We start from the raw sequence: 17095 nt of genomic DNA, 5'->3' as shown, positions 1-17095 counted from the left end.
TAATATTAGCTTTGTTGGATTTGTTCTTACCTTACCAACTCAGATCTATCAACAAAATCTCGGGTCTCGGCTCCGAATCTTGATCGGTTAGAATGTGTGTAGGAGTTTTAGGGTGTAGGGTGAGAATGAAGAAATTTTGGGTTTAGGGGATATTTATATCCCTTAAATCCCATTCTCATTTAACCCATCTCAAATAATCCAAGTCCACAACCCGCATCCATTACCCAACACTAGCCCGATTCATACCAACTCCTATTCTGTTATTTATTTCCTGATAACCCGAGTAAACTTTCTCTCTAATATTAAGTAATATAATTAATATTATCTTGAAATTTCGGGATGTTACACAATAACACTTCACCTATTGAAAATTTATTCTCGGTATCATATATGTATAACCGAAAGAGATTTGGTTATGAACCAATTTCGAAGAATACTTCTCATATAATAATAGTTTTGAGTTACACAATGAAAAAGATTTTGATAAATTTAAGGGCTTCTCAACTTTGCCAATTAACAAAGGAAAAATCAATACTTACACAAATTTTCTAATTTGATAAAAGTTAGAAGCACTGATAGGCCTAGAGGTAGCATGTCAGAAGTGTTTTGTCATTTTTTCTTAAATTTTAATACCCATGAGAAAAATACTCAATGTGCAAAATACCGAATCTTTTGGCTATTTCCAAAAATGTCATTAAAAATAAATTCGAAACCCAATCACATTTAAAATTCTAACTTTTATTTGTTTTTACATTTTCAAGTCAAAACTTTGAACCCGTAACAAGTTTGATGATAAATCTATTTGTATTCTCAAAAATTAAAAAAAAAAATCAGATTACCCCTTTTTAACCTGTAACAAATTTAAGCCAAATATAGTTAATTTGTACAAAACGATCTATTTACAAACTTTTAACCCGAATTTAAGTTACACAAAAAACCCGAAGCAATCATTTATAAAAAAACCCAAAGAAACTAAATATGATAACTTTATTATATTTTAAAGTGATTGGTCTATTCTATCCTTACAATTCAACACATATATGTATAGTTTACTAAATTAACCGAAAAAATAAATACATAGATTTGAATCATATATTTATAATTTATAAATTTATATGACAATGTACAAAAAAACCAATAGATAAATGGATCAACTTTTAAGCATATATTTATAATTTAATGATTAAAAAAATTACTTTTTAAATTGAAATCATATTAGAGTTTTTTTTATTTATAATCTTCAACAATATACATAGTATAATATGTTAATAATAACATTTAAAATTATAATCTTTTCAATATTTAACAAACACGTTTGTTGTTGATTTTCGAATTTCACCATGTATATTGTGAAATATATTCTAACAATGTATAGTAGTATAATATGTATATATATGTTTTTATAAAATATTTGTTTTTTATAAAAGTATATAGATATAATATAAATAGAGTTTAAAAAAATAAATAATTTAATCATGTTATAAATCAATAATATATAAACGAAAACATAAAACTCATACGTGTCGCGTTGTGGTCACTTCCTCTTTTTTTTGGAGTCACCAGATTTGTTTGATTTTTAAATGGAGGCTTCTCATGCATTTGACCCGAATTCATGGGTATGGATCTTACCAAACCCAGATATTCCTTAAACGGGTTATAAATCTCATTAAATTAAAAATTATTCTCACCAAATTATTGATGGAAAAATCCTATAAAATAGGATGTACTAAAATTTAATATCTTATTTATGTTAAAAAAATATATATTATTTAAATTAAAAATCCAATTTTATAGTAAAAAAATAAACGGGTTTTGGGTCTCATCAAACCATAAGTATATTATTAACTTTCATAAATATTATTTATAATTAAAAAACTAATTTTATAGTAAAAAAAATAAACGGGTCTTGGGTCTCATCTAATGATCTATATAATATATATAAACGAAACTATAAAAATCCTACGTGTCGTAATGTGGTCGCTCCCTCTTTTTTTGGAGTCACCATATTTGCTTGATTTTTAAATTGATGCTTCTCATGCATTTGACCCGAATTCACGGGTATGAGTCGCATCAAACCCAGATGTTTCTTAAACGGGTTATAACATCTCATTAAGTTAAAAACTAATCTTATCTAATATTTAATATAAAAATCCTATAAAATAAGGATATATTAAAAATTAATATCTGATTTATTTAATATATATATATTATTTATAATTAAAAAACAAATTTTATAGTAAAAAAAACATAAACGGGTCTTGGGTCTTATCAAACCCATTTAGCTTTTAAACCGAGTTATAACATCTTGTTTATTTATTTATTTATGAAACAATTTATCATCTAACCATAAATATATTATTAACTTTCACAAAATAAAAAAATAAATATTCAAAAAATAAATAATATAAAACAACCCCGTAATACGAGGGATACAGACTAGTATAATATAAATAAAGTGTAAAATAAAAATGAATAATTATTGATATATGACGTTTATAACGTGGCACTACTACTTTTTAAAATTTAGGGTTTCATTTTATTCCCAAACTAACCAACACCAAAAGTCTCAGTAGTCACACCTCACACGGCCATCGCCGCCGTCCGCCGGACTCCGTCACTGTCGCCGGTATCAGTGGCTCAACGAATTCAACAATTCAGGTTCAGTGTTTAATTAATTAAAGATCATCAAATGACAATTTATAATAAATATATTGATTGATGTATATAGTTTAATTGCAAAACACAATTCGTGACTACATATTGTCGAATATAATAGAATGGTTATGTGATGATTGATCAACCTTACCCGACCCGAACCGTCCGAACAGTCGGAATTTTTATGCCCCGGCCCTATGAAATTAGAACATTCCGGAAAAAAAATTCTGAATCCGCCACTGGCCGGTATGATAACGAGTTACAATGCCAAGTAGTCAATGTGCTTAGTATATTTAAGAGCATATTAAAGTTCTAGTTTTAGGAAGATAATAAACTCACAAACAACTAAGTTAGAACCTTAGTTTTATACTCAAAACTATACCAATAGTATCTTCAAGCGTTTAACTACAACGTTTGACCGACTCAAGAGCATTCACATCTCATTCTTTATAATGTTCCATTTCTTTAAAATATATGTAAAACATGAAAAAGAAAAAAAAAACTCAGTCCATTCCACTCTTTATACTTTTTCTTATCGAGCTTCGCATACAAGGCTCGAGCTCGTGCTCGATAACTAAACGAGCTTTATTTGAGGCTCACGCTTGGCTCGAGCTTGAAAATGCTTCGCTTTTTTTGAGCTTTTTATTGATCCGATCTCGATTAGCTTGTGAACAGCTCGACTTGTTTGCACCCTTAGGTCCGGTAAAGGGCCGGATCGCTTCGCGATCTGATGTACGTAGTGTTACCCTACTTCTCCACGGCTTGAATTCATGACCCTCAAGGTCGCAAAGTGGCAACCGTACCAGTTGCTCGAAGGCCTGCACTCCAAATTTACATCTCGTCTCGTACCCTTTAAATCAATTATTAATCCAGAAAATGTTGTTCTTATTGCGGCTCTCATTTTCAACTGTTTGAATTTCTTCGCTCAAAAACTTTACGCTTGTATGTGGGTTCTGCATCAAATGTTGGTTTTGTTTGGAAAATGAAATGTATATAAGAAAACTAACTTTATGCTATGTTCAAGCCAAATATAATATTAACTTTGCATTAGCCATTATGTAGCTTGATATCGATAAAATGATTAAAAAAAAAGAAGAAAACTCGAGTACCACACAACCTGCAAACAGCCAGAAGATCAATCTGGTGTAATAGCATTTATACAGCCTTGATGGCATGTTAAGTAGTTAACTAACTTGTGCTGCATCATTAATATTAATGAATTTGCAGCCATAATACCGAGTTTCATACTGTACAAGTAGCATTGAAGTGAAATGGCTATGAAAAGTGGAAGGAAGAATCTGAAGAGGGCGGTTAATGACGAGACATTAACTCTTCAACCAGGCCAAAGTATCATGCAAGTTGTTTCTCTACGAGGCTCTAATCTAATAGAGGTATGGCAATGTTTATTCATCACATCTCCTTCATTTTTGTTTGGTTAAATGATTTATATTTGGTACTTTATAAATACAGGTGATCGATGCTAAAGGAGAGAATGCATTGGCCATTTTCCCAGCTAAGTTTCAGAAAAGCATGTGGATAAAACGAGGTACGTGTTGTACTTTGCATGCTGTTACTATGTGAGTGTTCTTTTATGATACGTTGGGATGATGGTTGCTGTTAAATTGGATATAAGTTAAGTGTACAATGTACAATGTTGCAGGTAGTTTTGTGGTGGTTGATGATAGCGGTAGAGAGGAGGCTGTTGAGTCTGGAAGAAAAGTGGCATGTGTTGTTCTTCAAGTTCTTTTTCATGAACAAGTCAGAGTGCTACAAAAGTCTCCAGAATGGTTAGTTACTATGTTAACCTGCGGTTTCCACTTATTTAGACCACAAAGATAAATAGGCAAGTTTTTAGATCATTGGTTTATCATAAAGTATTACCTAGAACTTGAATGCCACTCAAAGAAATATAGTACTTTATGGGCCAATAGTTACACACATTATAAACCGACACACCTTCTCAATTTGCACGAAAAAGTCCCAGAACTTGTTTAAATTACATGTTTATGTGAATTTTTTTAAAGTATGTTGCTTATTAAGACAAACATTATGTATCTGGAGACTATGTAGATACCCTTTTGTTGACTTGGATGCTATGTACACTCTTTTGATGATGTGGAACACCACTTTGTCAATGTTAACCGCTTTAATTACAAGTGCATATCCTATACGTCAACTTTTTTACTACTTACGACGTAACTTCACCAAATCTTGCCCGTTTCTCAGAAAAAACTTATTGTTTTTTTAAGTTTCACGAGTATGCGCATTTTAAATAAGTTTAGGGACTCCTATAATATAGTAAAAATGGATTAAGTGACTCTTTCTTTTTTCATAAGTATGCTGATTTTTCGTGACATCAGGTCATACTCTATTTGCAAGCTGTTTTATGTGTTGTTGACCTGTCATCTTAGTTACTCCTGCTTTTAACATTCTGTAAATTTGTTTTTGATTTAATTGGAATTTTGTCTCTAATCTTGCTCATATATGCAGGCCGGAAATATTTAAGTCAGCTATGGCGGACGGTTCTAGTGGAAACTCTCAGAAAGAGCCTTCAACTGCAGAGGAAACCGTTGAGTCAGATTCTAGTGAAGATGATGGGTTGCCTCCGTTAGAGGCCAACACGAACAGAAGAGTACTACGTCCTGAGTTGCAGTCAGCTACAGACTCGGATTCTGATTCTGATTCTGATCTTGAAGATTCTTAAACATGTAGTTCTACAAAGTATCATAATTATGATTCTTATTGTTCTTGCATTCTCTTTATATAATTTTTGGGACACAAAAAGTATATAAGGGGTAATTTAGACAATACCTTTTTATAAGTATTGAAATGTTAAACCGATGTTCGGCTTAGAAAAACCTATGAAACTGACATGAGACAACATCAAACTATATAAGACCATGCATGGTAAAAGATGAGCAACCCCTTACATTTTGGCACCAAAACGCCAAGGTCCTCACTACGAATGGTCTAAAAGTATATATATGTTATATAGTATTCTTTGATATCGTCTTGCTAAAATGGTAAATTCAAGTATGCAATTCTTATCTTCAACAATTATATATCATATTAATTGAACAAAAGTTACAACCAAGTTTGACTGGGTCAAGTGACGAGTTTTTTTAATGTATTATTTTCTTTAAAAAAAATATTTTTTCATTTGCTTAGTAACTTATGTTTACAATTTGGTGCTGGTAGCGTCAATACCAACCGAATTCTTGTTGGTTCCCCGTCGTAACACACACTTTTTTGAATGTCTCATTCTTGTATTTTGATTGTGCCGTAACCAAGGACCGGCTAAATTTGCATCAACTCGCCGTCATACCGTGCGAGTTTCACTAACCAACTATACATCATTATAAATACGTTCATCTAGGGATGAACCTGATACCATACTGATACTAACACCGAATTTCCCAAAAACTCACTAGTCACTACCGATGGTCCGATACCTTGCCTACTTACATTTAGGATGTTTCACTATAAAGTACAAACAGGAACCAGTAAGAAAATGGCACGTGGCCAAACCGTTCTCGCAAATTAATATAGCTAAACGACACCGCTTTGATAGTTCAATTCAATGGTACTAATACTATTAAAAATTTCCCCACAAGGAGATCGAATTCACACAAACAATTGAATTGAATTGAATTGATGACGTCAGTTTCAGTGTTCAGAGGCTGCTTCGTTCATGGCCGATGTGCCCCAATACTCACGCATCAATATCAGGTATTAATTCATTGCTTATTAATTATTAATTATTATTATTATTATTATTATTATTATTATTATTATTATTATTATTATTATTATTATTATATTCCTAATTGCAGTTAACCTACTTTATTAGTATAACCTATTGCATCAGTTTTCAAATCAATTTGTGGTATGTTAATTAATTGTGTTGTTTGAGATTTTGAGGCACCTTAACATTCAAATATGAAGTTAATTAGTTTCTAAATGAACTGAAACTGTTCGGCAGTCTGTTATGTTCAAATTGTGTGTTCAATTTACTGTTCCGTGGGAGGTTCGCTTATATTTGTTTATTTAATAAGCGAAACGAATATTATTATTTACTAATGAAGGAAGTACGAACATGAACGGTTTTATTGTTCATTTGATTAAACGAACGCACATGAACACATGGCGGTTCGTTAGTTCATTTATGTTTGTGAACATTCGTTTATGTTTACTCATTAAATTTTTTGAAACTACATATTTATATAAATATAAACATAACAGAGGTTATTGGTTATTATTGCATACTTGCATGATTTTATCCCTCAATGAAAAGTTAAAACGTTGCCTAAGGGGCTGTCTGGTAGTCTGTTAATGATTCACTTAAAAGACACCTCTTAACAGTTCGCGGAATCTCTAAATCGGTTAGTTTTAGAAATATGTTGAGAGGCTACTCCTTAGCCGGTCAGGCACTCAGGCCTCTTAACAGATCAGCACAAGGTTGCCATGCAGCCGCTAAATTGCTTTAAAGACGTAGCGATTTAAGGGGCTGTTTGGTAGTTTGTTCATGATTCCATTAAGAGGCTACCTCTTAATCGGTCAGAGGTAGAGTGTGTTTGGTTCCTTTAAAAGATACCTCTTAATGGTTCATGAAGTCTCTTAATGGGTACGTTTTTGAAACACACTTACCGATTCAGAGGCTACCTCGTAATCAGTCAGGCCTCTTAATACAAGGCTGCCATACAGCCCCTAAATCGCTTTAAAGATGTAGGATGTATATGCTTTGTTCTATTTATTTCATAGTTATTGACACAAAGCAAAAAAGGATTTGTTACTTAAGTAGTAGCTAGTTCTGAGTATAAGTATATTTTGCTTTTTGAATCAGTTATTAGTTAAAATATTTAAATTTCCTTTGCCTGGAATTAGACCAATCGGTTCAACAAGAATAAAATGCCAATTAAAGATTCAAATTAGGTGTGTTTGTAAGCTGTAACTCTACTTTGCAGATTAATGATATTTGGTTTTCACTCTCAGTTGCCTGTTACAAGAATATTTATCAGCTCAAAGAAGAATGCGTATCGATCTAATGGGTTAAGACTTTATGCAAGATATTCAGAGTCACAATCAGCACGAACACAAGATCTTTTTACTTCTCGTCTTCAAGGTACTTTATTTCATTATTTGTGATTGTTCTATTTGCTCTTTCATCAACACCAAAGTCGAAGAATATTAAGAATATAGTTCAGTTTCTTCTATACTGCTGTTAATGATGTTATAAAATACCATTTCTACTCGCAGACAGTATTGAGAACTTGCCAAAACTTGTGGAGGATATTGTCCAGACATCAATCAACACAGGTCCTCGTGGAGCTTTAAGATTGGCCCAAGGTATTCAAGCAGTCATTGGTGTTGGTGGCGAGTGGCTAACTGAATTATCACAGGTATATGAATTCCTCATATCGTATATTGTTTGTATTTGTGTATTGTATGGTATAGCTCGTCTTTAGCAGCAACTGAATGAATGTTTAATTGTTTACAAATGATATACTTCAAGTGTACAACGTTACTTCAATAAAGTTTGAGTTTGTATATGATTGAGCTGGTGTAACATAATTATATAATTATATATCGCAGTCAAGGAATTCACCTAGTAGCGGGATACCATCACAGCTTCAGCTTGGATTGCTATCACCTCTTTACCTTAGAAAATTATTTGAACGTTTGGGAGCTACCTATATCAAACTAGGTCAGGTGAGCTACATTATCCAATGAATAGTTTATAATAGCAAAATGACTCGTGTTTATAAACTTTGTTTCATAAATTCCTATTTTTTATTCATTTGTAGTTCATAGCATCGGCTCCCACTTTGTTTCCAGCAGAATACGTGCAAGAATTTCAGTATTGTTTTGATAGAGCTCCAGTTGTTCCGTTTGATGAGATTAAAAGGATTTTGCGTGAGGAACTAGCAGGCCCGATTGATAGTATCTATGAGTATGTTGACCCCACACCACTCGCCTCAGCTTCAATAGCACAGGTTGATATCACTTTCTATAAAAACAACAGCATTTTTATATAAAAACTTATTTCACATTTTGGGAAATGTGATATTTAGGTACACGCAGCAAGGCTTAAAGGATCACAAGCAGAAGTAGTAATAAAGGTCTTGAAACCAGGAATCGAAGATGTATTAGTTGCAGATTTGAATTTCATTTATGTTGTTGCACGCATTGTAGAGTTCTTGAATCCTGAACTGAGCCGTGCATCATTGGTATGAATTAAAAAAAACTAGTATGAGTTTTTTAAAGGTATTCAATTTAATGCATGCGTTTGTCTAGTAGGTTGCGATTGTGAATGATATAAGAGCATCGATGCTTGAAGAAGTGGACTTCAAGAAAGAGGCAGCGAACATAGAGTCCTTCAGAGGATACCTACAGTCAATGGGGCTTACAAGTCAGGCCACAGCTCCTAAAGTTTATCCAGAATTTAGTACCAAACGAGTTCTAACAATGGAGAGATTATACGGAGTCCCGCTTACTGATTTGGACTCAATAAGTAACCTTGTTTCTAGTCCAGAAACCAGTCTCATAACCGCCCTTAACGTATGGTATGACTAATACGATGATAACACATAATTTCACTGGCTTTGTTTTATCATTTTGTACTTTTCAAAACTTAACGGAAGTATTCTTTTTTTGAATGATAGTCTTTGAGCTTTTTTTAGAGGACCCTTTTGTTGTTTTTCAAACTTCATGTGAAAATTAAAGTCCAGTGACTTTAACAATTTCTTTTCACAATTTCACTTAAATTTAACTTTTTTTTGTTGTTGCAACTTTTGCAGGTTTGGTAGTTTACTGGCATGTGAAACTTTCCATGCAGATGTACATGCTGGTAACTTATGGGTATTGCGTGATGGACGTATCGGCTTTCTTGATTTTGGTAGGTACTTTTAACACTGCATATTATAATTTGTGTTTTGACACTTATTATTAAGTTGCATAAATCTGCTTGTGTGTGTCTGGATAAACAAATTTTGCTTTTCATTTTATTGCATACAAAACTGCAATCACACAATGGGCAATATCACCTTAACCAGAATTTATGAGTTGCAGGTATTGTTGGACGGATATCACTGAAAACATGGAATGCAATGGAAGAGTTTTTGGGTTCGATTGCAACTGAAGAATATGAGTCAATGGCCTCTGCTTTAATTGAAATGGGTGCTACAAATACAAATGTGGACTCTAGAGCATTTGCTAAAGATTTGGAGAAGATCTTTGCATCTATACAGGCACGCATTCATTTGTTTGTGGCCCTGTTTAAATAATCAAACTATTTCACCTTTTTGAATATTTATAACATATATAGAAGTTCTTTTCACATTTTCAGGATTTGGATACAGAAGTAGTTGTTGCTACAGCGACTCGAACAGATACAAATGCAACCGCTATATCCGCCAATTTGGTTGTTGATGAAAGACAGATGAATGCACTGTTTCTTGATGTGGTACGCTACTAAGCTTTAGTATCTGATAATAGTCCATTTTTAACATATTTTAGCTGCAAATAACTCTGTTTGTGGCTTATTTTATGTCAATAGGTGCGAGTCAGTGAATCATACGGGTTAAGATTCCCTCGGGAATTTGCACTGTTAATGAAACAGCTCTTGTATTTTGACCGTTACACTCGACTACTAGCTCCCAACATGAACATGCTTCAGGATCAAAGGGTCACTATTGCCTCAAGTAGAAGAACTACCAACCGAAACATCTACTAGTCTGCCACCGAGAATCGTCATTCGTATATAGTGATAGTAGGTACTTAAGTAAATACTTGCAGAAAACAACTGTTATGAAAAGCATCAAGTCATGTAATAATGCATATGTAAACCATCATGTAGAATCATAATCCTAAAGGTGATACAGTTATTCTGAGTTTTCAACATAAAAATACTTATAATAATAAAATTAAATCATAACCATTTTTCGAATCTAAAAAATCCAACACTAACATATGAAGAAAAAAAAAGGAAAAATACCCAACAAGAATACAAAATCAAATGAAACATATGTATGAAACTATACACTATAAAATAACTGGTTCAAAATTTCACTCCATGTCCGGTTACTATAAACCCCGGATCATCTTACTCGGAGAAGCATATCCCATTAGCCAATGCAGCGGCGACCCATTGGGCCCGGGCCTGTGCTCGGGCTCAACCTCCTCGATTTCTGATGTGGTGGTTCTCCGGCCCGAAGCCCTTGAAGAAGGTGGTCGGGTTGAGCCCAATTGGTCTCGTGACATGGTTGCCTTTCTTCTGTCCTCACTGAATTCCCGAGAACCGTTTCTATCTGTTTCTGTAGAATAACTCTTCCCAAACGAGCGATCCGAACATGAGACCGGCCCGGCCCATGGCCCAGTCAACTTGTCAAAGTCTTCCGCCTCACTGCTCGGTGGAGCAGCAATCGTTTCTTCCGGGTAGTATCGACTAACATGTGTTCCATTTGTAAGTGTGAAGTTGAGTACTTTCAAACAAGAACCACATCTTAAACTGTGGTATCTTTTGTTGAAAAGAAGGAAGCTTTGAGGCAGCTGAAGAAGCTCGAAGCACTGGTAACACGCGATCCATGGGGACCCACCTGCGATTGGCCGGACATACTGCTTCTTCTTCTTCGGTTTCATGACGTCATTCGGTTGCCAGTGATCATCAGGTACAGAGAACTCGGATACTGAATGTTTATGTTTTGGGCTTGACGGGCAGGAAAACTGTGGGCTGTGGTAAGTGTTGGGGCCGTAACTAGGCCCGTTGCAGCAAACGTGCTGGCGGGGAAGCTGGGCTGAGAAATGGCGGTCTTGTGGACAACAATGATGGCACGAGCCAGCGTCTCGTCGTCTGTTCACTGCTGATGCTTCCCCAGAAAACGCCATTCGCTGCCCGTATCTTCCCGCATTGTTCAAAACATGATTATAGTACGAAGGAACTTGCTGCAGGTTCGGGTTTGAAACATATGTTCTTTCTAGCTGATTTTGTAGTTCCTGAACCAGTTTCAACAGCTCTATTCTTTCCATTTTCGGGTTTTCAGGGATCATTGGCGAATGATGCCTCGGGTTCAACTCGTTCAAACCGTAAGGCGATCTGTGCTCATCTTTAAACTCATTACGTCGGTTGAAACGATACCAGTTTCCTGAATCGACATGTTCATCTCGTATTGAACCAATATGTTTCTTTCCACGGCCCTGATCTTCGGTTCCATCAAACGAAGATACACTGCCTTCATACCCATAATAACTCGTGCCACCTAACCGTGCGGTTTCCATAGACTCTACCGAGCTGAAACGACCGAGTCTTTTTCGATGACGCAAATCAGCACTTCCGTCTTCTGATAACAACTCGTCTTCATCCATATACACAGGTTTTTTCTGTCGTGTATCAAGCAACTTCTCTGCAATCATGTTCTTAAAGCTCGACTTCGAGCCACCATCCGAATCACTAATGATCCTTGTATTAACCGTAGCTTCATCAAACTCACTATCACTCTCTTCAACTACAGTATCGTTTCTACAGCTTACGAATTCAGTCTCGTGCCGGTTGACATTGTTATGAGCTGTGTCTTCAAGCAATGACTCTGTGTCGGTTTCATTATTATCTGAAAGCTGCTCGAATTGCTGTTTGCTTGACGGATGCTCGAGTCCAACAACTGTAATGTTTTCATTCTGATATTGTTCTTGTTCGTGTTCATGTTCTTGTTTTATTATGTTATGAGGTGTGTCGTCTGGCGTTGACTCTGTGTCGGTTTCATTATTATCTGAAAGCTGCTCGAATTGTTGTTTGCCTGACGGATGCTCGAGTCCAACAACTGTAATGTTTTCATTCTGATACTTTTCTTGTTCTTGTTTTATTATGTTATGAGGCGTGGCTTCGGGTGATGACTCTGGATCCTCATGGCCCGAAAACTCAGTTGAGCTACGAGGCTCGTTATGCATAATTTGATCAGGTTCATGTTCATCACTTGAAGTAACCACTGGTTGTTGATTTGAGCTACTGCAGGGTTCTTGATCATTAGAAAGTTGTTTTATATTTAATGTTTCGGATGAATACTCCTTAACCGCTGTATTTGAGCTATGAAGATCATTATGATCATCCTTTTGATCTGATTCATTAGTAGAAGTAAGCACAGATTGTTGACTTAAGCTGCTGCCAGCTTCTTGATCACCAAAAACTCGGTCCAATTTCGGTTTTTCTGAAGAATCTTTGTCCGGTGACTCCGGTCTTTGTGATGTGGTGTCAACTGTACCGTTAATTCGTTTCTTTGCTGCATTAATACATTCAAATATTTAAACAAAAAAAACACAAAATCTTTGAACTCGAAGCATAAAACATAGTAGTTATATAAATAACCTTGAAGTTTTGCACCACAGCCTCCACATGCGTACACGGGAACATCCGATGGCTCGGCCAGCACCCTCCGGCATCTCGGGCACTTTACAATCCGGACTTTAGAATTCATGATTAGGAAAATGTTCAGTCAAATCACTTTTGAAAGCCCTGTAATTATTTAAACAGCAAACATCTGAATTAGCTATATACACACACTAATGGCATATATATACGGGCTGTATAACATTTTCAACTTATCATACAGGCCGATAACACCGCTCGTGTGATATGTTGAATAGGTTAATGTGTGTCCTTACTATAATAAAATAAAGTTTTGTAAAACTTTGTTGAAACTGACTAAAGTGACAGTGGCGTGTTGTGTTAGAAATTATACAACCGGATAGCCTCATATCTCCTATCTACAAAAGACATTTGAGATTAACAAATGCTAAAAAGACATAATTTCACCTGGAATTGTCAAATAAATTGGTTTTAACTTTTAACCTCAAATAGAACAAAAATGTCTCTTATTTTTAGAAAAATTGATGAATGGCACATTCTTTTTAAGTAAAAAAAAAATGATGAGAACACAATCCAAGATCCATGCCAACTGCCAAGTCAACCTTAAATGGCTTTCAATCAAGGTTTGAAGTTGTCTAGGTTAAATAGCTACAACCATGGAGATTCATCAGATCTTGTTCAATACCAATAGACAGCTGGACAAATATGAATTATAGTTGGTTGGAGCAAGTCAAATATTAAAAGATGTACAAAAAGTCAAACAACTCAATTTTCTATTCTTTTTAATATTGGAATTTAATATTCTTTAATTTCAGTTAATCCACCATTGTTTTTTAATTATTTTTTTAATTTTATTTTATACAAGAAATTAATCATACCCTATTAAAAATCTTGATACTGTGACTTTAATCATTAAAAAAACAAGAACTCATTTCTTGAATATCAAGACCTGTGTGTTAATGAAAGAGCCTGAAAAATCTTGTTTTTTTGATAAAAAAAAATCAAGATTTTAAACCATGGAAATAAATCAAGAACTGAGTGTTAAACCATTAATAAAACAGTATTAATATATATAAGAAAAAAAACCCTACAAGTTCTTGATTGATCAAAGATGTAAATCTCTGAAACATATAATCAAAATCAAGAACTATGAATAAAAATATTATTTATTAAGTGTAATAAATGAATAGAAATGAAGATCACCTGAATATTATTATTTGATAAATGTTGTTGATTACATGATAATCATCGTCATATCCTGTGGAAACCTGGAGCTTTGTCTCTTTAGTAAAAAAAAGAAAAAAATAAGAGTTTTTGGTGGGATGAAAAAGAAAAAGTGTTTGTTGTTTACAAGTCTTGTAATGAAAGCTTCTGTGAAATCTTGTGAGTTTTATGTCTTTCTCTCTCTCAATGTGATGAGAGAGAGAGAGAGAGAGAGAGAGAGAGAGAGAGAGATGAAGTTGGTTGTGATACATTTAAAGCCACGTAAACTCATATTAAATTACATCATATTTTGAAATCAAGAATATTATTATATTATATAACTAGTCGGAGGCTCGTGAATTACACGGGTAGTTGTTGAAGATACAATATTTAATAAATAATCAGTATACAAAAACAATAAACCCGTTATATGCTATTAATACGGCCGTTGTATAATAGTTTTTAAAACAATTTTAAAGTAAAATATAATTATTGTTTGAAAAAAAATAGGAAGTAAATATTAAATTAACAAATTTTGAATAATATTTTTTAAGGATGTACCATTATAAATTTGTTAAAAATGGTGAGTTTTAATATAAGAGTGACAAGTGACAAAACTTGTAGTCGTTTATTAAAGAGTAAAGATCATAACAAATTAAAACAATAATAATAAGCTTTAACTAGCTCATCATTTAGTTTTGATTATTATGTTGTGGTTTAATTAAAGGTAATGAATAAGTAATAAAAAATGTGATTGGTTAAATTAGGATGGACCCCACCTCATTTGATACAAACAGCTTGAGCGTTAACGCCTCCCATTTTAGCGCTGGCTTTCACAAGCTCGTTTTGATTTTCGGGATAATGTGGCTTTGGCATTTCTCATTTTAACATCCATGACGGGTAGCCTAAGGGAGGTGTTGCTCAAAACTTTCTTATTACAAATAGTTTTCTATCATAATAAAAATAAGTTTATTTAGTAATTAAAAATGTTACTTAAATAAAAATAATATCAAATTTCTTTAATAATAAAAAATGTAACTTTAGAAGAAAATACCAAACATAAATAAAGTAAGAATTACAAAAAGTTTGTTTAAAGGCAGATTAATAATGTTTATTTTCTAAATTATTAAATGTGCATTTATTTATACATTATAGCAATAAAGTTTGTTTATACATTATATATTACAATAAAGATAAATACATATAATGATTCGTAATATGAATAACATTTTATATATATATGATTCTTCACCTTCCTTTGGTTTGATCGGCATAACAAAGCCGGACCCGCACCTCCCCAGCTCCCCTTCCCTATGTCGCATAGGTGGGGTGTTGTTCGCCTTAGAGAAATGATACCAAGTCATCTCTTTCTCCGGTACCTTAATCCGTACATACTCACCGAGTCAACTCCCTAACGCATATTATAAATAGTTAAATACTATAATCATGTTTAACGTATTCTATAAACTACACGAGACATTACCTCCTTTCACCTTTTCTATATTGCTAGTTTAAATTCATAGTTAATATACTCAGTTTTTATATTTGTTTAAATCATTATTGAAAATAATTAATATGTTTTCTAGATTAAATGTACAAAATTAAATAGCTCGATTTATTTTTATTTTAACCAGCATTAAAAATGGTAGTACATGCGAAAAGTATGATGTGTTTTTTCATAAATAAATTATTATTATTCATTAAATCAGTAATCACATCAATAATATTAATATATTTGAATATATTGGAGCTATTAAAATAAACTTTTGTAATGTGTATTTTTCATATAATAATAGATTAATAGACCATCATAAAATACCTGTTATCACTAATTTTTGCTAATTTTTGTATATGTTGCCCTCCATTAATTTCTTTTTTAGAAAAGTCAAATATATTAAAAAAAATAAAAAACTTATAAGAAACAAGAAGCCTGAATATACAAACAAAGAAAAACCAACTACAACTCAAACCACGAAGGAATACCCAAAACATTACAAAAGAAAGTTAACGGAATTGAATTTGCCCCGCATTATTTAAGTTACGAAACTGGAATTACTCGGTGTGTTTTATTATTTTAAATTTTAATTTGATTAATAAAAGTTAAGTCAACCACATTGACTTCTAGGTTTTATTATTCAGGCTCCTACCAATAATGACATGCCACGTAGCAATGCTAACATCCACTATTATCCAATAATAACATAAGCATTAAAAGTTAAAACATATACAAATATACAAGGTTCATCATGAGCTTGTGGTTAAGTGTTGTTTGTACATAGCGCGTAAGTGTTGTTTGTATAGCGACATTTTGGTCAACAACTTTCAAATATACCTTATTAAAAGGATGTTTAACTACTTAATTACTAGTCATATGTTTTCTTTAAACAAGTACAAAATTAATTACCTATTTTTTTTATAAAAAAATATATAAGTTACAAAATAAAATATACAACTGCCATAAATGATTGTTTTATTATTCAAAAGAATGCCATTCATTCTATTTGTTTTTGGACACATGGTCGCCCTTATGGACAACCATTTCCTTTGTTTTTAAGAGTTCTTTTTATTTATTTTTGTAATACAAATTGCTTTTGTTAAATAGATTCCACTTATTGAGTTTTATCAAAAGGATGTTATTAACTTTCTTATTGTCACATGAGGTTTATGCAAATATAAGAGCATTTACATTTGAACCTTTAAATCCCACTTTCTCTATAAATAAGATATTCAAAGCTACAATGTAATTGTGTTATATATGAAATAAGATTTACTATATTTATACAATAAGTGACCCATTTAAGCTTACAAGTTGCCAAGCATACTCATCCTTTATAAATAAACATCGAGCTCGTTTATATAATAAGCTTCAACTTTGACTGGGAC

At 33.1% G+C, this 17095-nt stretch overlaps 3 protein-coding genes across 3 annotated transcripts; 2 read left to right on the top strand and 1 right to left on the bottom strand.

Annotated features, from left to right (window-relative positions):
- Positions 1–2573: 2573 nt before the first annotated feature.
- LOC143549668 (uncharacterized) lies at positions 2574–5359 on the top strand. The gene is made up of 5 exons (XM_077040525.1): positions 2574–2658; positions 3883–4046; positions 4126–4201; positions 4316–4442; positions 5146–5359. Exons 2-5 carry the CDS (start codon positions 3927–3929, stop codon positions 5357–5359), a joined length of 537 nt encoding a protein of 178 aa, XP_076896640.1. The 5' UTR covers positions 2574–2658; positions 3883–3926.
- Positions 5360–6120: 761 nt separating this feature from the next.
- On the top strand, positions 6121–10554 carry LOC143549680 (putative aarF domain-containing protein kinase At5g05200, chloroplastic). Its single transcript, XM_077040535.1, has 11 exons — positions 6121–6384; positions 7648–7777; positions 7912–8054; positions 8248–8364; positions 8460–8648; positions 8727–8882; positions 8953–9218; positions 9453–9550; positions 9724–9894; positions 9993–10117; positions 10211–10554. Exons 1-11 carry the CDS (start codon positions 6310–6312, stop codon positions 10385–10387), a joined length of 1647 nt encoding a protein of 548 aa, XP_076896650.1. The 5' UTR covers positions 6121–6309; the 3' UTR covers positions 10388–10554.
- An 83-nt stretch (positions 10555–10637) lies between these two features.
- On the bottom strand, positions 10638–14307 carry LOC143549679 (uncharacterized). Its single transcript, XM_077040534.1, has 3 exons — positions 14213–14307; positions 13010–13156; positions 10638–12923 (listed from the first exon to the last, which is right to left on the bottom strand). The coding sequence occupies exons 2-3, from the start codon at positions 13116–13118 to the stop codon at positions 10738–10740; spliced, it is 2295 nt and encodes a 764-aa protein (XP_076896649.1). The 5' UTR covers positions 13119–13156; positions 14213–14307; the 3' UTR covers positions 10638–10737.
- Positions 14308–17095: the final 2788 nt, after the last annotated feature.

This window comes from Bidens hawaiensis, unplaced genomic scaffold, assembly GCF_021521415.1.
Source record: "Bidens hawaiensis isolate Kalapana, Puna unplaced genomic scaffold, B.hawaiensis_p1.1 tig00015748_1, whole genome shotgun sequence".
NCBI lineage: Eukaryota > Viridiplantae > Streptophyta > Magnoliopsida > Asterales > Asteraceae > Bidens > Bidens hawaiensis.
Note: the sequence above shows the minus strand (reverse complement) of the source record. Positions and strands in the feature narration are given on the sequence as shown.